This window comes from Arvicola amphibius, chromosome 4 (genome assembly GCF_903992535.2).
Source record: "Arvicola amphibius chromosome 4, mArvAmp1.2, whole genome shotgun sequence".
NCBI classification, from domain to species: domain Eukaryota; kingdom Metazoa; phylum Chordata; class Mammalia; order Rodentia; family Cricetidae; genus Arvicola; species Arvicola amphibius.
In genome coordinates, this window is record NC_052050.1 from 95,694,795 (window position 1) to 95,717,833 (window position 23,039).

General features: G+C 42.0%; 1 protein-coding gene across 8 annotated transcripts in view; it reads left to right on the top strand.

The window, feature by feature from the left end:
• The window catches only part of Rbfox1 (RNA binding fox-1 homolog 1), a 365,001-nt gene extending 342,466 nt beyond the window's left edge, over positions 1-22,535 (top strand). For 3 of the 8 annotated variants that reach the window (XM_038326058.1, XM_038326060.1, XM_038326061.1), the window contains 2 exons: positions 20,743-20,818; positions 22,491-22,535. In XM_038326058.1, the coding sequence (XP_038181986.1) occupies positions 20,743-20,818; positions 22,491-22,535 (121 nt within the window). Of the gene's footprint in view, positions 1-7,171; positions 7,225-20,742; positions 20,819-21,196; positions 21,345-22,412 lie in introns of those variants that run through there. The other 5 variants (XM_038326053.1, XM_038326056.1, XM_038326055.1 and 2 more) reach the window with 3 other exon arrangements.
• Positions 22,536-23,039: the final 504 nt, after the last annotated feature.

Sequence of the window (23,039 nt, forward strand, 5' to 3'; positions counted from 1 at the left end):
TGTGACTGAGTTATGTTCTTAAATAGGATCTTTTATGTATCATCCATGGTCTTTAATGCATATGTATGCTAATGAATCTTTGCTACTGATATACAGAAGATAATCACAAATTTAGGGTAAAGCCAAATCTAATCTCAGTAGAATTATTTAATCCATGAGAGAGTATGGGCAGATTCTAGAGATTATAAGTTTTATGCTTGCCTTATTTATAAAATGAGAAATATGGGTCACTAGCTCCTTGGCTTCCTGGTAAAATGTACATGGTTTTGAATGGAAGCTCTTCAACTATAGCCTGAGGTCAGCACTCTCTATATCATCACCACCATCAGCATCACCACCATCACCACCATCAGCATCACCACCATCATCACCATCACCACCATCAGCATCACCACCATCACCATCACCACCATCAGCATCACCACCATCATCACCACCATCAGCATCACCACCATCAGCATCACCACCATCATCACCATCAACATCAACAGTGTCACTCAGCTCCGTGGGGGTTTAGTGAGTTCAAACACATTTCCCCCATTCTCATGCTTCTGCTTGGATGTAGATCCTCTCCTTATGAACCTTCAGAAGGGATGGAGTGACAGAGATGTACGAGCTTCCTCAAACAGACACTTAACCCCTTCCGTGACAAACCCAGCCTCCAAACCACTGCTCACTGCCCTTCTTTTGAATGGGGCAAAAGATGACACTATCTTCTCCACTGTTTTATTTTCTGTTAAATCTGCACAGTCTATGAAGAGCATATATTTTCATTGTTCGTTCAGTTTCCCAGTGAGAAGATTAAAGCCCTGAAAGTTGAAATACCTTTTCTAAAGAGACACAACTTGTACTGGATTTGCTGATAGCTCTGTTTCATCTGAGTGGGAATATAGTGGGAAGTGAATGAAATGGTAGGTGTTAGAGAGATTGAGATGATGGGGAAAGTATACATGGTCTCAAGGTAAGAGAAGGGTCCTTAGAAATGACTTTCCAAAGTCCAGAGTTGTTTGGTCAAGCAGTCAAGTTTAGGAGAAACTGGAAACTCTCTTAATTTAAGCCTTTTTAATACAATATAATCAAAGGAGTTGTGCCTACATGCAATTACTCTAAATATGCTTTCATATATTCATCCTTTTTTATAAGAGATCATGGTAGCTCTCTTTGGAGCCTTTTTATTTCATTTGATTATTTGTAGGTTTGTATGCATATGTCACATCTCACATATGTATAATATATGTGATATACTTTGAAACTTAAATAAAAATGACCACAAGGAAGGCAGTCTTGTGTACCTTATGGAATTTTAGGATTGGACATGGGAAGGGAGGTTGAGCAATGGTGACAAGCAACTGTATCATTCTCCTCTTTCTAAGTAATAAAACTGAAATATGCCCGAGACTATGAGGTTGAAGACTGACATGTCCATCATAGGCCTTCTAAAACCATACAAAGGCCCTAACATGCCCCATCCCTGTGGCTTAGCTCTGTGTTCTCAATGATCATCCGAAAAACCAATGGAGCTAGCAAAGTGGATCAGTGGGTGAGAGTGTCTGCCATCAAGCCTAGTGGCCTGATCCCAAGGACCCACATGATGGCAGAGAACCAACTACAGTAACTTTTCCTTTCATTTCTACTTGTGTATTGTGGCATGTGTGGATGGACACACACACACACACACACACACACGAATAAATGAATGTAAATTTTAGTGTATTTAATGTATTTTGAGCCTGGTAGCATATTGTTTTTATCCAACCACACAGGAGGTGGAGGCAAGCTTTGCCTATGAGGCCAGTTCACTCTATCCAGCATGTAACAGGCCAGCCACGATGACCTAGTGAGATTCTATCTCAGTGAGTTAATCAAACAAACAAAACAAACATCATCATCATCAAAGAATAAAGATAAAAAGTGAAGGAATGACACCCAAAGTTGGCCTAGCATCTTCACACACACACACACACACACACACCCACACACACACACCCACACACACACACAGAGAGAGAGAGAGAGAGAGAGAGAGAGAGACAGAGACAGAGAGAGACAGAGACAGAGAGAGACAGAGACAGAGAGAGACAGAGAGACATCTTTCTTTATTGATCATCAAGTTTGGGACCTTCTGGGTCTATAACTAGCAGATTGCTCAGAATTTACAGGTAGAATCAAATTGACTTCACCCAACTTCTATGTTGGGGAACCTCTGCTGTCACCTTCCAAGTTAAGAGAACAACTCTCATAAGGCTGTAAGGATTTTTGTAGTCAGCATCTTGCAGGGTTTTAAATATGCATAGATGCTATATTCGGTTTGAAATCTACAGCATTTGATTCACAAAAACTCACTATGAGGAACACAGATCTGGAGCTTTTTTGTTTGTTTGTTTGTTTTTAACAAAATAGCAATAGAGAATTGAGAAACCAAAGAATGAGGAGACAGAACTTTTATCAATAAAACTTAGCACCGGTGCTCTTGGAGAAAGGACAATTACAGTCAGGCCTCACTTACTTGCTAATGCCAAAGCCTACCCTTTAACCTCTGTCTGACTCTTCAAACCCCCTTGAAAAATGCTAGCAGACCACTCTTTACACTTGACACTTAGAATTCGATGGGTAATTATTTTTTGGAAGAAAATTGCAAATAGATGAGATTTAACCTAGGGGTGGGGGGAGTGAGAAATAAAGATGATATATAGTAAGCCACAAGACTAATTTAAATATGCCACCAGCTGAGTCAGGATGGACTCTGGATGGTTGATCTATGGAAACCATCTTAAAATGGAAGGAAGTTTGTGGATAAGTTAAATAAGCCATTTCTACATCATGGAAAGTTGAATGTACTTATAATCATCTCTCTCAAGCTTCAGTTATCTTATGTACAAAGAGGATTTCAACTATCTATCATTTTGTCTCAGAGAAGCTAAGATTTAAAACAATAGAATACGAAATTTCCCTAGAGAGGCGCACTACTAGTAGGGCTGGAGCATTCCCCATATGACATCCCCTGTCCAGAATCTCAGAGGAAGCGAGGGTAGAGGGCTGGATTCCAGACAGCTGTGCTCATCTTCCATTTCCACCATTATGCATTTTGCCTCAAGTGGCCTGCCTCAGTTTATTCATCCTTTGTCAGGGTAAACAGAAGAGGGATTATAAGAAAAATGAAATAAAAATATAGGTATGAATGATACTTAGCATCCTCATATCACAGGCACGTTCTCAATCCGTATTTGATAGAATCTGAAGTCTTGAGAAGCATAGCTCTTAGCATATGGAAGTAAAGATTCACCAATTCAGTCTCATTATTTGTCTATGATCACCTTCAGACACCACCCACTGGACTCTGACCCAAATCAGCTAAACCAGAATGCAGAGCAGAGGAGACCCAGCCAGTACACTCCCCTGAGCTTTCGCTGTGGGTCTGTGGATGAGGCAAACTACAAACCATTCAACCAGACAAGCAGCACTCAAACTCTAGTGCACATGAAAATAATCAGGAGAGCAGATGCAGCCCATGCTGGAGCTCCACCCACAAAGATACTCATTCAGTGAGTATTGGGTGTAGCTCAGTTGCCAGGATTATCAGAAGTTCCCCAGGTAATCACCATGTTCAATCAAGGTTCAGAGTGACTCAGCCAGACACTGTCATCTGATCAACATACAGGCCAGTTTGCAATAAATAATAAATAAATAAATAAATAAATAAATAAGGTATAAGGTGGCGTTTAAATGTGTGGGTCTATACAGAGTGTGGAGAACGCCTGATGGTTAGCATAAGGAGATGGCCCATGTTCCAGCCTCCTTTCTTATCCTGAGCGCTCGCTCCACAGCTCCTAGGATCATTCCATTCACAGCTAGGATCATTCCATTCCTTCCGAGCTTGTTTGGAAACAACACTCTTTTCAGCTATAGTTTGCATTCCTATTTGTCTCTCTCTGGTAATTTGGGATAATGGCTTCATAGAACAAATCAGCACAAGGGTTATTTACATGCATCTAAATAGAACATTTTTCTTAAATGGTCCTTCAGAGTAGAAGGAACAGAAATGTCCATAAAATGGCACAGGACAGGGTGATGGACACTAATGTGAAGGCCTTGAGAAACCCAGGACCATCGCTTGATTGGTCATCGCATTGCCCTCCTTTCTGAGCCTCTTTGACACAACTGTCTTCTTGATCTTACTCATAAAAAATGAAAGCAAACACTTGGAAGGCTGGTAGCCACACAGACATATATAATGAGCTCTGTAGAAAAACGCTTTACTGACATTTTATGGGGTTCTTTCTGATAGTGAATGTGACAGATTATGGGTGTTTGAAAATAAAGCAGAAGAGCACAGAGATGCTTTAAATGACCATCAATTTTGGAAAGACTTTTTGTAAGTCCTTCTGGTACTACAACAGTGTGTGCCATTCCCTTCTCTTTGCTACTACTGGAAATTGCCTTTATATTTTTGAGATTTAACCTTACTTAACAGAATCCAGCTAAGCCAATTCTTTATAGGAAGTGAGTTTTCAGGACAGATGTAATCTCCTTTGTTCAAAAACTTCGTCAAGAATTGTAAAAATGTTGGAATACAGGCCCAGTTCCTCAGAAGCCTCAGGCAAGATGGGTTGAACCTAGCACTTCGAGACCAGATTGTATGATATACTAAGACTCTACCTCCAAACAAAAATAAAAAAGACCCAGTGAGAAGAGAAAATCCAAGAGAGGAAGGTTACCAGAAGCAGTGGTGGGTGGTAGAAAAGAAGGATGAAGAAAAAGAATAAAAAGAAAGAAGGAAGGAAGGAAGAAGAGAAGGAGGGAGAGGGGAGAGAGGGAGAAGGAAAGCAAGAAGCAAAGAGAAAAGAACAGTAGGAGAAAAAAATGTAGCTTTTTAAAAGTTAAAATTATAGTGTTCAAAAAATCACTCTTAAAGGCAACATCATATTGCTTAAATGTCTGGAAAATTTAAGATCTAATTAATTTATAATAATAACCTATGCATTTATTTAATTTTGTCAGTTTTCTCTATTCATTCAATAACATTCAATGTGTGGGTTGCCTAAATCAGCCCTGCTCACCCCAACTAGCAACCTTGGAGTTAGGTAGTAGCTCAGTTGGCAGAATGCTTGCCTCCCATTCATGAAACCAATGGGTTAGATCCCTAGCACCAGGTAAAACTAGGTGTCAAGACACATGCCTGTAATTGTAACATGTTGGATGTGGAGGAGGGGGGATCAGTTCAAGGTTATCAATAGTTATATAGGCTATTCCTCAGAAGGGAGTCATGTAGAAGCAACATACAAGTTTGCAGCGTCTTATAAAACTGAGGAGCAGAGTCAGGGAGAGCTCACACACATCGTGAATATGGGAATGCCTCTTCTAAGGGCCCACCCTGTGATTGGGCAAAGCTGCCATGTTCAGTTATGGCTGAGCTCTTGTTATGGGCACCTTGTGAACAGAGGTCCTGCTAAGTGCTTGTCTGATGCATGCTGGGAATACTCTACCTGCAGGTTTGGCATGCCAAATCTCACTACCCCTTAAATCAAATTCCACATCACCCATATCTTTCATTTTCAGATTTATCAATTCTATTTGCTCCTCAAACCTAGAGAATGTGAAACCCAATAGTTTCTCTGTTTCAAAAAGTTTGGAACATAATAAAAATGTAGCAAAGATCCAGCAAAACTAACTTTTATTGTTTTAAGATAGGTGACAAATGAACTGAGTTTTGACTTTTGATTTATAGAAGACAGTATTCTCAGAGCATGTATAATTTTGTTAGGATTTTATTGGTTTAGAAGCAACTAGAATTTTCAACCGAATGTTAAGTTCCAGGGAACATTTGCGAGGCATCTCTGTTTACATTCAAAGGTGCACCACCTGGGACTGTAAGGCTCTCCTAAGATGTCTTATGAAATGCTCATGCTGGATCGTTTTGAAACATTGGAACAAAAGCAATCATACTAAGACTCTCCCAGAAATGCATTTATCTGGGTTCTTGATCCCTGTGCACAGTAAAAATTCTAAAAAATGAGAACCCAGCACCTCTCTGGGGTTTTTTAAGGCATTTAAGACCCTAGCCAATATCAACAAGCCATTCTAACAGGCACAGTATAGATATTCATATTTCTAGGGAAATCAACAGTACCTCTGCATTCAAACACCCTACACTGTGGAATTGCCACCACTGAAAATACCTTAAGGGGATTTTATCGTCTGGATTTAGAAAACCAAAGCAAAACAGCATTTTCCATTTTTTAAAAATTTTCTTTCCAATATGCCTCTTTACAAAATAACTTGAGAGAAGTGGAGATTGTTCAGTGGGTAGAGCATTTGCTGTGTAGCTGTAAGGACCTGAGTTCAAATCTTTCAAGGACCCAGTTAAAGCCAGACATGGTGGTGTGTGTCTGTAATTACAACACTCCTACAGTGGAAGGCAGGAGAATGCCTGAAAAGTCATGGGCCAGTAGCCGGGTGTACATGGCTAGAAATAACAGGAGATGCTGTCTCAACTAAGATGGAGAGCAAGGACCAATACCAAGGTTGTCCTCTGACTCCCGTGTGTGCATCGTGGTATGCACATGCATGCCCCAGCTAAAAGGATAATTTGGAAAGATAGGTGTTGTTTCACTTGGCGAGCTTTTTGTCTTCATATAGCAAGCTTAGTTTGATAAGAAATTATTATCCATAACCTGATTCCATATAATGTTCTCTTCTATAATGAAAGTATCTTTTTCTTTCCTTTTAAAAACAGCTTTGAATAGTGCTTTATAATATATGGAGTTTATGGCTTTCTAGTTAGTACACTCCTTTTCCTAATCATAGATTTATTTTTAAAAAGTTTTAATATATTTAGCATACAAAAACCTTTGTAAGCACAACTTGAAATAGCTTGGCCTTAGCTATATACCCTGGCATGTTTCGGTAACACGCAATATTAATGCCCTGGCACAATGATAGCTTGAACACGCCCACATCCCGATGCCCTCATGGTTTCATTAAAGTGGTCCCGCATGCCTGTTTTGTGATCTTTCCAAGCTTTCCAAATCCACAGTCCATCAGCACATTTCCCTGCCACACCCATGCAGACGCAGCCCCTTCCCCGCCCTTCACCTGTGCACATGGAACCAATTGCCAGAGAGCACGTTTCCCCCTGAGTGAGCAGTATTGTGAATTTTATCTTCTCTTCCAGAAATCAGTTCGTCTTCGTTGCAACAGATGAAATTTCTTGTAACACCTCTGCAGGTAACAGACATTCCTACTTCCTGATGCTCCCATCTGAGTCTCAATATCCTTTTTTTTCTTTTTATCTTCCTCACATGCCGCAGTTAGTCACTATAGTAAGTTTAGTTTTCATAAAGAGCGAAAGAGACCATATACGTTTGAGTGTAGCTGAAGCTTTTAGGACCTACCACATGAAAAATACATGAGGCATTTTGCTAACTCTGATGTTTGTATTTCTGATTTTAATACGTGGTTCAGAAGGCTAACACTTGTGGTGAACAAATTCACAATAAAATTCATGGAATAATCAGTATTCTTATTGTAAAATGCTGACCAAGGGAGCTTAGGGACAGAACGTGACTTCCATGCTTTTTGACACATTGTATCTATGTTCACAGAGGTTGAAATGGGAATTATTTGGATCTTTATAGAATGTTACTGGCCATAAGAGACTGCATCCATGAAGCCAGTGAGTTAGGAAATAAAATTATGTCTGTCTTATAAGACAGGGATCTTCCTTTTGTTAGCTAAGGAGCCTCTGCTTCCTTCCTTCAACATATGCTCAAGTATCAGGGCTTAAGGAAAGGAGGGTTCATTTTATTACCAAAGCCAGGACCTTGGTAAATAGAAATTACCTAGTTGCATGATATGTTCATCAAAATAATCCCTGTCATTTTGCTTTGATGTGGTTCAGAACAGTTAGATTTGGAATTACTGGACTAAATGCCAAGATCCCTTAATGAAGACTAGATCTCTCTCCCCTTCCCCCTTCTCTTCTCTTCTTTTCTCTTCTCATTCTTTTTTTGTATGTGTGTGCAGAGGGCTAAAGCCTAAACTACCTCAGATAATCACTAGGCAGTCTTGCCAATGGGATGCTTTTGACCAAGGAAAGTGGATGTAACAGCCATAACCAAGCATGTCACATGATGCTTGAAAGCAAACATACCACCCAGCCTTACACACACAGCGTGCATCTGTTGCCAGTCACTTTTTATCAATGGAGTAGTAATCAAAGGTGCGAAGTACTAAGAATGTTTCAGGCCCTGTTCCGAGTCCTAGGAGAAAATGAATGAAGGGAAGGACAGAGCTAGCTAGGAACATGCTTCTGACAAGGCCACACAGGACTCCGCACATGGGTCATTTAGAAAGGCATTCTCTGCGTTTTATAAAATGGGGTTGAGGTTTTATTCCAAGAGTTACACAAGCCCATTTTCTAACGCAACTGCTTACTCTGTTTACACAAAGCTCCTTTGCTAATGCTGCTCTCTCCTCCCCGTCTCTAAGTTCACATCTCTGCTCCTCCCAGTTAGAGGTGCTGCTATAGCTGATACCACACTAAGGCCTTCCAATGGAAGGTGGCCTGTTAATTGCGTTTCTGAGAGTGACAGGGTGAGAAATAGTTTTCTGGGATACCAACTGGGATAACTTAACAGTTCCAGAGTGGAGCAACGGAAAGGAGATGGGATAGGACGAGAATGGGGTTGGGAAGGTTGGTGGTTTAGCATGTGAAGGACTGCTGTCTGTGGGTGTGTGGTGTTACATTTCACGTGTATTCCAGACTCATGCATCTCAGATTGTATTTTGACATCATAGATAAAAACTGGAAACTGACATTATCAAAGACATTATCAAAGATATTAATTCCATCCCATGATCTGACAAACCCTGTAAGGTTATCAAGTGGTCCACATGCAACCTAAAGAAGCAACATGTAATGCTTGCATGAATACATCTCAGCTCTCCCCATATCCTGTCTTCTCTTGGAGAACTGCTCAGTAAATTCTTAATGAATTGCTAAATGGATTACATTTCAAAGATGCCATTGTTGCTCTGATGGCCATATTAATAATGTGTTGTGTGCTTCATAAGGTCTCATTTGAACTGGAAGTTTTAAATCAAGCAGGAAGAAAAAGATACCCATATTAATCCGATTCCCTTGCAGATAGCTTACTTCCCATACAGAGCCAAAATGAAAACTCAGAACAGCAATGAAATTAATGTCTTCTAAGAGATCTTCCCTTGGAAGCTGCAAAATCCCACTGCACGTATATCCTCACAGCCCACCTGTAAGGACCCCCACTTGCAGTACCACGGGCACCAAGTCTGTTGCATCCTGGTCTCTATCAACAACCAGAGTTCAGTAACAGGCACTTCCCTTTTTCTTAAGAGGAGAAACTTATCAGTGAGCTAGACTGAGGATGAGCTTGGTGGTAGAAAACATGCCTAGAAGGAATAAACCTCTGAGCTTGATCCACTACATTGAATTTTTTTTTAAAAAAAAATCAAGATTCTTAAAATCTTGCTTTGTAAGGCTTGCTGGATTTTATAAAAATTCTTAAAAGGATGGGTTTTGGGAATGGCTATAGACGGTGGGAGACATGAGCAGGCAGTTTGTGGCTTAGTGGTGCTGAGATCCTTGGCATCCACAAAGGCAGGTCATGAGCTGGGGCTTGAGCTCCCCAAGGCAAAGGGCACATATTTTGCAGAGGATGCCCTCACACTGACTCCGCTTTTGCTAGCTGCATGGGGTAGTTACCCATCCACATAACTCTCTGGGAGACTGTCTGTGGGAACAACAATTTTCTTATTCTGTGATTCCAAATTTGCAATATTTGAGTTGGTCACTTTTGAAGGGAGCAACTAGAGACTGTCCCTTTAGCAGCAGGGTATAGAGCTAACTGTTGCATCGACCTACCCCCCTTGAACCATCTATTACCATATAACATCAAGAACCTTTCATAGTTTGGAGGCAGCAGGAGGTGTAAAGCGTGCTGGGGATGATTTTTCCTTCTGGGAAAACCCCCTGCCTCTGTGATTCATGAGAACACTTCCAGGATAAACTAGTGACTGTAGCAGAACAAGATGGGTGTTAGGTGAGAACATAGCTGAAAACCAAGTTACTTAATGACTATGATTCTTTCAAGTCTTAGTAGCTACAGAGCTATGTCACATTCAGGGACTGCATCTAACTCCTGAGGTCACAGCATTAAATAATTCAGGATGAGCCATCCACAGATAAATTTTTATTCTAATGGAGAGCATACCACAAATCATATAGACGAAAAAATAGATGAACAAAACATATATAGCCTATATATAAAGTTGGGCTGGAGCCAACAAGACAACTCAGTGATTAAAGGTGCTTGCCATCAAACCTGATCATTTGAATTTAATTCCCAGGGCCTATATGGTAGGAAAGAACCAATTCCCCAAAGATGCCCTATGAGCTCCACATACCTGTCATGACACATGCAAACCCATACATATACATATATGCATGAACACAAAATAAAAATTAAAATGTAATAAAAATAAATTTAAAAGAGTTGCAACATCTCTAGTTAATAAAAAAGTAGCAGGGGAGAAGAACTTTAAGATACTATGCAGCTTTAGCTTCCATGATCAGTGACACTTTCTAGACTCGGGTGCTCGGGTGGCACTGTGAAGACACTCAAATCTAGTCAAGGGATGAACCAAGTGTTTCATTTCTGTTGCTGTGAAAAAAAAAAAAAAAAAAAAAAAACAACCAACAGAAATCCACCTAAGGTAGAAAGGGTCTATTCTGTTTGTGGTTCTAAACTACAGTCCTTCTCTTGGGACACAGCAAGGCAGGAACTCAAATATCCAGTCACATCACTCCATTGGCAAGAAAGATACAATGATACGTGCTGTACTCCTGCTCTCATCCGGCTTGCTTCAGCTCTGTGTAGGTCAGGACCCAGATCAGGTAATGGTACTGCCCACAATGGGCTAGGTCTTGCTACCCCAAACATGTCCATAGCGCATCCTGATAAAGACAGTCAACTGAGACTTTCTTCTCGAGAGTCTAAGTGGCAACACATTAACACTCGTAACTAACCAGCACCCCGGAGTTTGCAACTGAAATTTCATCAGGTTGCACAGGGCAACCAGGACAGAGGCCATGCAATTAGGCATGCTTACAGTTTCAGGAGCAAAATGTCCAGGGTGCTCAGAGCAGCATATCTTAGAGATATCGTAGGAGCGCAGAGGGCAGCACAGACAAGGTAAGACTAGATTAGAGGGCTGTGAAACCGTCTGCCATTTTCCATAATCACTGGGGGGGTCTCATTTTGATCTCATTATTTAGCACAGTCAGTTAGAGATCTTGACAGAGACCAGAAAGGTCTGTGATAAGAACAGGGGGATAAAAACCTCTACAGAGATTCTTGAAAGTACAGAGAGCGGTGGTGGCAGCTGCCAGTGACACTTGGCCTCGGAATGCTGAGGAATGTTCGGTTTTGAACAATACTCGATAAGAGGATAAGCAGGACGTACTGGTAGGTCTGAGAAACACAAGTCCAGTCCATACTAAATGTGACTCCTAGATTACAGTCACCTTTCTTCCATCTGTGACAAAATGCCCCTCCAAAGCAACTTAAGGAGAGAAAGGTTTGATTTGGGCTCCCAGCTTGAAGGCACCATCCACCATGGTGGGGCAGGCACAGTGGCAGGAGACTGAGGCAGTGGGTCACACTGCATCTACACTCAAGAAGCATAGAGTAATGAATGCTTTACTCTTTTTATTGAGTCTAGGACTCCATCCATGGGGGATAAAATCACCTATCTTCAGTGTGGATCTTCCTCCTTGAGCAAATCAATCTAGAATCTTCCTCACAGATGTGCCAGAGGTTTGTCTCCTAGATGGTGGTAGTCCTTGTCAACTTGACAATCAATACTGACCATCCCAACATTCTCTCTTCCTCTACTGAGGTATGAGAGTCATTTCCTAGTGTGGACTGTTGCATTAAGTCCTTTGTCCCTGTAACAGCTGTCTCTTTTATGGACCCTACTTCAGGATGCTTCAATAACTTACTATTATTGAATGAATTCTGTGTGCTAGGATATATACACATGTATATGTATGAGTGTATAAACACACACACACACACATTTATCACAATAGAAGCTAGAGAACGGGCTCAGTCAGTAAAGTTCTTGCTGTACAATCATGAAGAGCTGATTTCAAGCACCAGAACTAATACAGAAAAGCAGCCCCAGATTCTAATGCTTATGATACCCCAGTAGGTGTCTCTGAAAAATCCCAGCTAAATGAAAGTAGCAAAAGCCATTGGAGCCTTCCACTGTGCGGCAGGTCTCTTAAACAGTGAAGCAGTATTTGGCACATCTAGGGTACCACGTTGAGTGTGAGCACTGTTTCCTTCCTTTATTACCCTTGAGCCTACAAGCATGCTCACACTTGGAATAAACTTTCAGATAATATTTAGAAGAAATTGCTAAATTGGCCATTCCTCTAATGGATCTTTCAGCATGCTCCCTCTAATTGTCCTCCTGCATCCGAGTGTTCTGATTGCTCAGCAAAGTTGTCACAAAGAAAACTGATTTGTGGTTATTTGGTATTGTTTCCAATGGAATGTGATGTGTATTTTGCTAGAAGTACCAAATGCAGAAGGGACATGTAAGCAAAGGTACTTAGTAAAAATAATATCCTGTTTATTGTGAGTTTACTGTATTTGAGGCACTGTTCCAGGCGTGTGGCATGCAATAACAATAAAACATACTCATAAAAACAAAATGTCCTTAGCCATTTACCTGGTAAATTTAGAGATATATAGATAACTCTAAGATTACCTAAATAAAAGGTGACAGCAGCAAAAATTTAAGAAAGAAGTATCATTATTAAATTCAGAGTGTGAGCCCATTCAGTACCCCCACCTCACCACCCTCACCCTAGGCATTGGATTCCTGGGTCTTAAAAGGGAGTGTGAATATCAGCTTTCTAGCAAGCTCTTCCAGGCAGCTCCACAGCTGAGTTCCGCGCAGAGCTGGGAAGTCTTTTCTATCTGGTAGTAAGGAGAATACTGAAGAGTTTTCTGGATGTGGGTCCTTTACTAGCTTGACTTTGAGCCCTGAGCTGTGGTTGGCCCAACCCAGGGGCAGCTCTCAGATATGTAACCCCATCTCAGAGCCAAGAGACAGAGGGCATCATGTATAGCACTCTCAGCTTGTAACTGATGTCTGTTTGGCAGCTCACAAGCCATCACCCTCACCTCATCCCCACTACAGCTGGACGCTCCGTACTGTCAGGATTCCCACCTTGATTTAGCAAAGGAGTAGCAGAGACAGACTACTCTAGGGAGTTGAAGCCTATGGATTCTTAGCTACTGCTCAATTCCACTTACTTCAAATCTGAAAAACCAGACAGAGCCTTGTGAAGATGAATTGAGTTGTCTTCCATCTCTACTTGTGTATTCATTAGAGTGCTTGATGCATCCAGCTGTTTTGCACTTGGGGTCTGGTTTAGTTCTCCTAATCTATAGCTTTTAGGGTAAATTAAAGGGTGGTGCCTTGTCCATGATTTATAAATAAGTCTTTGCAAGTATTATTGTAGGGAAATATTTTGAGACCTGATACTCAGACTTCAGTTGGTCACTTCACAAGAAAGTGAACAGAAGCATTCCCAGGATTAACTGTGGCCCTTTGAATTCTTTTCAAAGCACAAAAGCAATTGTCATCTTAATATTTTCAGGAAGATCCTATTGCAGAAAACCAGGCTGTATGATTTATGGTGCTGGTAATTAAATCTTTCAGTAAGGATGCTACAGACCTATGTGATTGCCTCTGAAAGATCTGTCCCAAACAAATAGGGGCTACTATGAACCTAGCATGGTTCATCTTCATTGTCAACTTAACCTGGTTTGGAATCCCCTAGAAGATTATAAGGAAGCACCTCTGAAAGTACATGTGAGGGTGTTCCATTGGGGCATTAGCTAAGGGGAAAAATGCCCACCCTAAATGTATAAAACACCATCCCTATAGGCTGGCAATGCAGATAGAATGAGAAGGAAAGAGAGAAGCGACTGCCATAGGCACAGTCCTCTCTGCTTCCTGAGCACTGTGAGGTGAATAGTCAGGATGCGCTGAACTCATGGGAGAAACTGGCTAGTACTTCCTCCCTTTCCTCTGTGGATGTCCAGCTTTGTCAGAGAGACATGGAAACCAGCATGTTTCAAAACCTGCTCCACATGGAACATCTTGCCTCATCCTCAGCTTAAAAGTCAGAAAGTAGAGGAATCCAGCATTGGCCAGGGGAAATTTTTCTCCTGGGTTGTCTGGTAGATATTTAATTACATGGAAGGAAAAGGATGCTCATTCATTTCAGAAATAGGTCAACATGGTCCAGCCCAGGGACTTGAGAGACTGTCCATAGATGGTCTTTCAGGCTAACCTAACCCAAGCAATATTTCTTGAGTCTTTTAAAGAAGTTTGTCCCATTCTGAGCTCAGAGAGAGCCTTGGGGTTTATGAGAGTCTGTATCTGCAAAATTACCAGAGATTGCTGAGCAAATACCTCCATGTTGAAGTCTCTAAGACCTTGCTCTGTTTGTTGGTAGGCTTTTGTGTGCTCTCTTGATTTTGGAGGTGAGAATAGCACCTGGTTGATTTGAAAAGCATAATGCTCATTACACCTGCTCTGGAAAATGGATGGCCAGAGTCAAGGAAGGAATTAACACCAGCTATAGGAGACAGAAGTCCCTAAAGGCCGTGTGCCTTTCGAGTGCTATTCCTTCCCCTTATGCTCGCTACAGCTCCTTCCCCCTTCCAGTCCCTGGGGAGAACAGGGGGTGTGGCCCAAACAAGCACCCACTTGTTCAGGATTCTATGTGTTCTGAATGTATTCCCCTCTGCATGGGAGGAAGTTATAGTTCGCCAGAGCCTTCTGCCAGCAATAAAGGGAGGCAACAAGCTTTTCTTTGAATCTTCTCACCTTCGTTTGGCAAAGTCCTTAGAATTCACCAGATGAGAATGATCAAATAGAATGCATACCTGGATGGTATAAAAGCCTCCATCTCCTCCTTCCACATTGTCTCAGAGAGTCTCGCCAAAGTGGGTGGGGGTATGGGCCAACAAGCTTTGTAGACTTTGTTAGCTCTCCATTGGAAGGTGAGTGAGAAGCTCCACTAACCCCAGCTTCTGGGCCCTCACACCTGTGCAATATGTATGTGATTAAGCTTGGAGTCATTTCCCTAAATACCTACAGACTATATAGTCCAGCTTTAAGGAAAAGGGGTACAATAGTCCCTCGAGACACCATACAGAGTGGAGTACACTCACTGTCTCAGTGAAACATGCTGATATGAACGTACCCTCTGCTGTCATTCTTCTTGCAGGAGGGATAGGAACACAAGTCAGTGCTTCTCTGGCACAACTGAACTGGCTCGGAAGGTCACACCACCTCAGAAACTTCATTTCCAAAGTGAACACACTTTACCTACCTTTCTGCCCCACAGGGATTCTCCCCGCTTTCTCTAAAGAGATCATAAAAGATTCTTAATTGAAAAGGGGTGAAATTAATTACACTGTACTTACTACATCCTTATAAGAAACTGTGAGACTGTTATAATGCTGTCTGAGCTACCCACGCAAGCACATCGTATTTCATTAGCACCCAGCTTGTCTTAACTAGATTTTTGAAAACATCAATAATAAGTACTATCTATATGTCTCAGTAGAATTGGCATAACAGTTTTTAAAATATATTGATTCAGAGTGCCAGACAGTGGTGGTGCATGCCTTTAGTCCCACTACTTGGGAGGCTGTGGCAGATGGATCTCTAAGTTCATGGCCAGCCTGGTCAACAGAGCAAGTTCCAGGATAGCCAGAGCTATAGAGAAACACTGTGAGAAAAAAAAATAAACCACTGGATTCAGGGTTCGGAAGATGTCTCAGTGGATAAAACACTTACCATGCAAGTATGCAGATGACTGAAAAAATTCCCAGCCCTCACATAGAAGCTGGATGGGTGTGGCAGCCTGCCACAAGCAAGCTGGCTAGCTAGACTAGCCAAATTTGCAAGCCCTCAGGGTCAGCAAAAGATCCTGCCTCAGTAAATAAAGTGGAGAACAAGCAAGGAAGATACCTAACATTAACCTCTGGTCTTCACATGTATGCCCTGTATCAACACCTGGCATTTACATGTGGATGCATCAGCACACATGTACAAATACATATGCATGCAAACACACCCTGCCCATCCATATGCATACAAATAAAAACATAAGTTCCTGTTTCCCATTCAACAAATAAAAGAATTGTTCACTTCACTGCAATGTAACCTTGAGCTCAAGGACAGTAATTGAAGCTACAGCTGTAACTTATAAGTTAGATGGATCTTAATTCCATGGCATTTTTAAGTTGATTGCTAGAACTACCTGTGAGCATATTAGAATAGAACCCTTCAGTTGCCTCTGACATCAAAATTATGAGTAACAGGGGGAGGCCATCTTGTGAGTGGCCACATAAGAAGCCTTGTACCCTAATGTTTTCATTCTGTTTGGATGCTTTGAAAATGGATTTTGAGCATTTCCCATGCAAACTTGGCAGAGCTCAAATAGATGCACACGATTTTGGAGAGCGAAAGATGTGGCTCTGGGAGAGACAGAAGTCTTGCCTGACTTAAAAGAACAAGGACAGTATGAAAACAGAACTTGAATGTGGAGATTCTTGGCTTTCTCCCTAAGGCCTCATGTAGCCTCCTTGTTCTAACTTGAGCCCTTATGGCTGTAAAGCATCATGAAGTGGCCAACAAGAGAGGCATCCATTATCCTGTGTGTTTCTCAGAAAGGGATTTAGATTTTGTAGCCAGTTGTCTCGTGTTTGTAATCAAGCAGGGGTCAAAGCTCCACATTCCATTTCAAGAGCCCTCAGTTTTTTTTTTGTTTGTTTGTTTTTCCATATCTTGAAGAGTTTTGAATTTCTGTCAGTGGCCAGCAGAATGTTTAGCAGTAGTATATCCTAAAGGATCTCTCTACTGGTAGAATATGCAGTGTGGTTGTGGGGAGATAGCTGAGTCAGAAAAGTGTGCTCGGTTTGTGAGTGTGAGGATCCAAGTTTGAATCTGAAGTGCACGTGTAAAATGTTAGGCATAGCTGCATGCACCTGTAACCCTCACACCGGGGAACTGGAGAATGGAAACAGACAGATTCCTAGAACTCAGTGGTCAGCCAGCCAAGTCAGTATGGCTCAGTGAAAGATTTGAAGGCAAAACAATAATGTGAAGAATGATAATAGTAAACACACACACACACACACACACACACACACAATGGTAGATGCTAATGATGGAATTATAAAACCAAGGCAAATAGCTCCATGAGTATAGATGCTTGCCGATAGGCCTGATAACCTGAGCTCAAGTTCCAGGACCTACACAGTGGAAGGAGAGGTTCAACTAAGCAGCATTTTGTCCTCTGACCTTTAGACATGTACAGTGGCATACACATGCCTACATACACACTCACACACACTACACAATACACATATAAAATTATAAATTATATATATAATTTTTAAATTAAAAAAATCATAATATACTTACAAACATCTTTAGAATCCTGCTTCTCTCCTCTTCGCTCCTCTCTCACCCTATAGCCATATCCACAAAAAAGACATAGCCTCAGCCCCACGGGCCTTTTTTACCATAGTGGGAAAAGATAAACAACCATGTAGAAAAGTAAATAAAATTATCAGAGATGTGGCATTAACCGTGGACAGGGATAGAAAGTAGCTTTCAGAAAGGGTGGTCAGAGGAGGAGGCAGCATTTGGACATAATCCCAAACATAAACGCTGAGAAGACGTGGTTCCAGGGGAAGAAGAGTGAATACCTCAGGTCCCAAGGCACGGTTTGCCCGTGTCTGTGGACTAGGAGACCAGTGCCTAGAACACAGAGACCATGGACTATATAGGAATAACTTAAGGACTGAAAGAGGAAGAAAAGATATGGTCCTAGAATCCACAGGAAATCACTTAAAGGATTCTGAGCAGAAAAATGATGAGATGATACAATTTATATATATTTACATTTAATTAAGTAGAGAAATGGATAGATGGATTGATGAAAGGATGGATGAACAGATTACATGGATCTGAGAACTGTAAATGGTTTTTGATTGGAAAGGATTAGAGTTGGGCAAAGGTGGCTAAGTTTGATCTGATGTAACATTGGTGTCTTCTCTCAGGGTAGTGATATGTGGAATGCAATGAGCAAATTCATATTCCCTTAAGATAGCTGGTTTGCTGGAATTAGGTCCAGGAGAATCTCAAAGGCTGATTACATCTTTTCCAGTTTTCCCAGAAATGATGTGAAAGATAACCTCATCCCAGGTCAGATCCTAACACAGCAGCTATAGAAGTGTCTCCTTCATGCTTGCAGAGGTCTCTGGAAACTGCTGCTTCTTGTTCAGGCTGTGCTTAGCCAGCTCTGAGGACACTGGTGCTCCTACATGCCTGGCATCTCTGCTGAAGAAACAGTACTCTAGTCCCCAATAACCTTGTGTCTAAATTGTGGTGTCACACAAGGGCGTGTCTAGAGATTAGCATCTGAAGAGAAGTTTCTTGCTCTCTGTTAGAGCTGACAGGGTCCCTTTTCCTCCCTGGAAATGAAATTTATTAATCATTAAAAAACCATGGTATTCTGAAGGCAGAGGTCACCCTGAGGGGAACAAGTGCCTTCTCATTTGGGAGGAGCAGTTTGGGGCTGCTGTATTTTCTTCAGCCTTGGAAGAGAGTGTTTGCCCAATTGTTACTTCGAGTTTTCTGCAAAGGTTGAAGCTATGCCCAGTATCAGAGCCCCAAAATGATTAGAGCAGAATCGAAGATGAAAGCTGTGTTTTCACTCAATTCATTCAGCTGGTTCCCCAAAACTGGACTCTTTTGTGTATGTGCATAGACACACATATATGTATATGTGCACAGATACACATATGTGCCTGTGTATAGAGACCATAGGACAACCTCAGGTGCCATTCCTTAAGACATCCCATACTTTTTTGTGGGAGGGTGAGATTTTTTTTTCTTTTTTCTTTTTTTTGAGAATTTCTCACTGGCCTGGACCTTGTCAATAACCTAGACTGGCTGGCCACTGAGTCCCAGCGACCCACCTGTCTCTACCTTTCCAGTGCCACCACACATCGCGTTTTTGAAAATATGGATTTGGGAGCTCTGACTCTGGTCCTCATGTTTGCAAAACAAGCACTTGACCGAGTAAACTACGGCCCCAGTCCAAAGTGTCCAGTATTGCTCCAGGAAAACTATTCTCAAGATTAGATACAAATTGTTCTAAATTTCCATCTTTACACCCGCGGTGAGGAACTCTGTGAGTTGGCACTTAGCACATGCCCTAGGAATTCTGTTCTGTGTCTTCTGCTAACATAAGCAGATTTGCCAGGTGAAATATTAAGAAACAATACAAATCAATAAAGTAAAACCACATGCTATCGTCACGTATCCTGTCCCATCCCAGCCCAGCCTATCCTCCTATGCTATTCTATTCTATTCTATTCTATTCTATTCTATTCTATTCTATTCTATTCTATTCTATTCTATTCTATTCTATTCTATCCTATCCTCAGATTGCATCTGATCTTTGATTAGTATCAACATCTCACTGTTCAAACCATCTCCAGAAAAGTGTCTGGGGAGGGTTGTCAAACAAGCAAGGACATATTGTGAATCAAGTATGCATGTCACCCTGAGAGGTTCCACAGTTCCCTCCAGTTCTGTCCACCATACAACATATGAAATAAACTCAACATGTGTGTAGTGTTCCAATCTAGAAATTCACTGAACACCCAGGACACTTGCTTCTGTCCCTTGTTTGTTTTCATTTAATGCGAGCCCTTGAAGCTACAGTAGTTGAGGAAGAAAGACAATAGAGATAGAAGAGAAGTCAAAAGTTCAGAAAGTATGACTAAAATACGCTGCTCCAAATATTCCTATCTCAAGAACTGGGCCAAGGACAAATGCGATACTGGGATGCTAAGATCAAAACCAAACCAGGCTATGATTTCTGTTTGACCCAGGGAGCCCCGACAGACCTTTCCTGGTGTCTCACCTGAGTACAGCCGCTACTTGGCAATCTGCAGGAAGTCCTGGACAGGAACTGCACCGACAGATCTCTGCACTCTTTCTGATGTGCCAGAACCCATTTGCTTGGTGACAGTCAAACTAGATGAAAAGACCTTCATCCACCCATCTACTGTTGAGCACTAAATTCTGTCTGGGACACTGGAATTCTTAAGAACAGTCTCTCTAGTGTTTGCTTCCTGTCTGCCTCAGACTCTGAAGTAACTTTATCACAGTGGGGGAGAATGTGAAAGTGTGGTGTGGTGTGTGTGTGTGTGTGTGTGTGCACGTACGCGTGCACGCGCATGTGTATGTGCTTACAGTCCATGCCACACCTATGACCATGGTTCCCTGGTATTTCACCACCAAGGTTTTCTTGGTTTGTGTAAATGTACTTTATGATATTTCAAAGACAAGATCTTACAATGCTGCGCTTCTCAGAATGGGTCCCTGTCATTAGCTTGCACATGACTATGTGGAATACGTCTGTATGACCAGCTGTGTTAAATGGACCACCATGCTCAGACTGAGCTGCTTCGTATCCTGTGGCAGAGTGGGGATGTTTCATGGTTTAGGATGAGTACAGCTCCTTCACGATGTCTTGGTAGTATGGGAACCCTATGTGATGGACCAGTCTCACCTCTTCTTCCTTTGCAGTTACGGACGAGTTTATGCTGCCGACCCCTACCACCACACACTTGCTCCAGCCCCCACCTACGGCGTTGGTGCCATGGTGAGTAGCAATTCCTCCTTGCCCTCTGCTCTTCCTCCCTTCCTCCCTGCCCTTCCACCCCCAGCTGGGGCCTCAGTATGGGCTGATGGTTGAAGTCCTCTCACTTTCCCTTAATTGAATTTGTCTCTTGTGCTAACAGCAGCTAAAATGCCACATTAATCCTCCCAGTAAACTTGATAAATGTCTTAATTTCTTGGCAATGTAGTGCATGTAAGTTATTATATTTCTAATTTTGCAAGTCTCACCTAGCGAGCACTTACCTTAATGGAATAATTAGTCATTTTGATAATTAAATCCATCACTAACGGAATGCAGTGTCAATGCAGAACTTTTTTTTTCTTTTTTTTCCCTTCCCTCCCGTGCTGCTCATTCACATAGCCCCAAGGTTCCAGCCCCAGCACAGACTTCAGAGGAGCTAAGCTGCACTCTTCCAGGCCTCTGCTGTCAGGCAGCTGAGAATCTGCCTGCCTCTCCTCCCCTTTTACAATTCATGTTTAAAGTCATAGTCGCCCAGGAGAGAAAGTAGAGAGTGGGGCACACTTTGTGTGTGTGCCTAGTATATAAGAAATTAAGGAATCAGCTGGCTTTGGGGGTTGTCTTGTTTTTATTTTTTTTTCCTTGGGTGGGGCGGGAAGTCTGGGATTTTATTTTTGTTTTGGGAAGGGCAAGGGGAGGGCAACGTGGGGGGCAAGGGTGGGGTGAATTTGCCTGTACTTGTTCAAACTTCTATGCACTAAAACTCTTGAGTCCAGTAAGACGTGCCCATCGCTGAGAGCCTATGCGATCAGTACAGCGCTTTGGCATGCAGTCTTCTGCTTGAGTCAAGAATACCAGTCCTCTTCCTAAGAAATCAGCCCCACAGGCATTCATTGGAATCGCCAATACTTTTAGCAAAAAGAAATGGTTAAGGGTCACCTCATAGCCATAGAAAGCTCTGGTCAGACAGGTCCCTGGACCCTGGGTCATAAAAGCCCAAGCAGGATTAGAAAATTCTACTCTTCTACGTCGACACAAGCTTAACCACACCCAGCAGTGCCCCTCTTCCACCCCCACCACAACATCAGAACCCAAAAGTTCCTGGCCAGATCCCCTCCCCCCTTCTCTTTTCTTCAATGTGGCATTCAACAACTCCATTTCAACACCTAGGCCTTTTGAGGAAAGGGAGGAAAGGAGAACGGAATCCCTACATCCAACAAACCGTCTAGACTCATCACTGACTGTAGTTAGAACTTCTCCCAGTGGAGCACCGTATCGGTCAATCCATCCATTCACCAAGGAAACAATCCAGTAAAATGAGCCAGAGCCTATCCATCCACCGTCCCGTCTGTACACTGGAGTCCTCATTGCTAGTAGGACCCGTGGACCCACTCAGTTTCCTGGGGATTTGTTCTCCGTAAGGAGTTGCTGGAAGAGGTCAGGACTGACCATATACCAATTAGCTTTCTGAATAGGTCCTGGAATGGGGAAGGGGATGCCCTCTATTTTGGTTGGTTTTGAGTGTCTATTTTTTTTTTAACATTAGTCTTTTTGATGATCCACATGTTACAAAAGGAAACATGTAAAAAACCACACCCCTCAAATTGCTTTGTTTCAGAATGCTTTTGCGCCCTTGACTGATGCCAAGACTAGGAGCCATGCTGATGATGTGGGTCTCGTTCTTTCTTCATTGCAGGCTAGTATATACCGAGGGGGATACAACCGCTTTGCTCCATATTAAATGACAAATCATAGCAAACAAACAAACAAACACAAACAAAAACAACCTTCCAGTGTGGGGAGAGAGAAAGCTTCCCGAGGCCTGAGTGTTGCAACACACGCAGTAGGACATCATTTTAGCAACTCAAAGAAAACAACTAAAAATAAAAAGAGGAAAAAAATTACATTTTTTATCTTATACCTCAGATATTTTGTTCTGTGTATTTTAATATTGTGGGTCTTTGGTTTCTGAAGGTTCTCGTAGTTCAGTCGCTGGCTGTAGAAGTTTTTGTGGTTGATCTAGAGAGAGGCTAGATATGAATAAAAACCGATTTAGGGCCATATCCAGAGTGCTATATTATGTAAATGAATTATATGCTGACCACGAAGCTACCGGGGTTAAGGTGTTTGGGAAGAGTCTAGGTGACGAGTCATTCTTTCTGCATCTATATTATTTTATTCTGTGAAAGGGGAGGCCGGGAGGGGCTTAGGGGTTTGGGATTGGGGTTTGACTGAAAGAAAATTA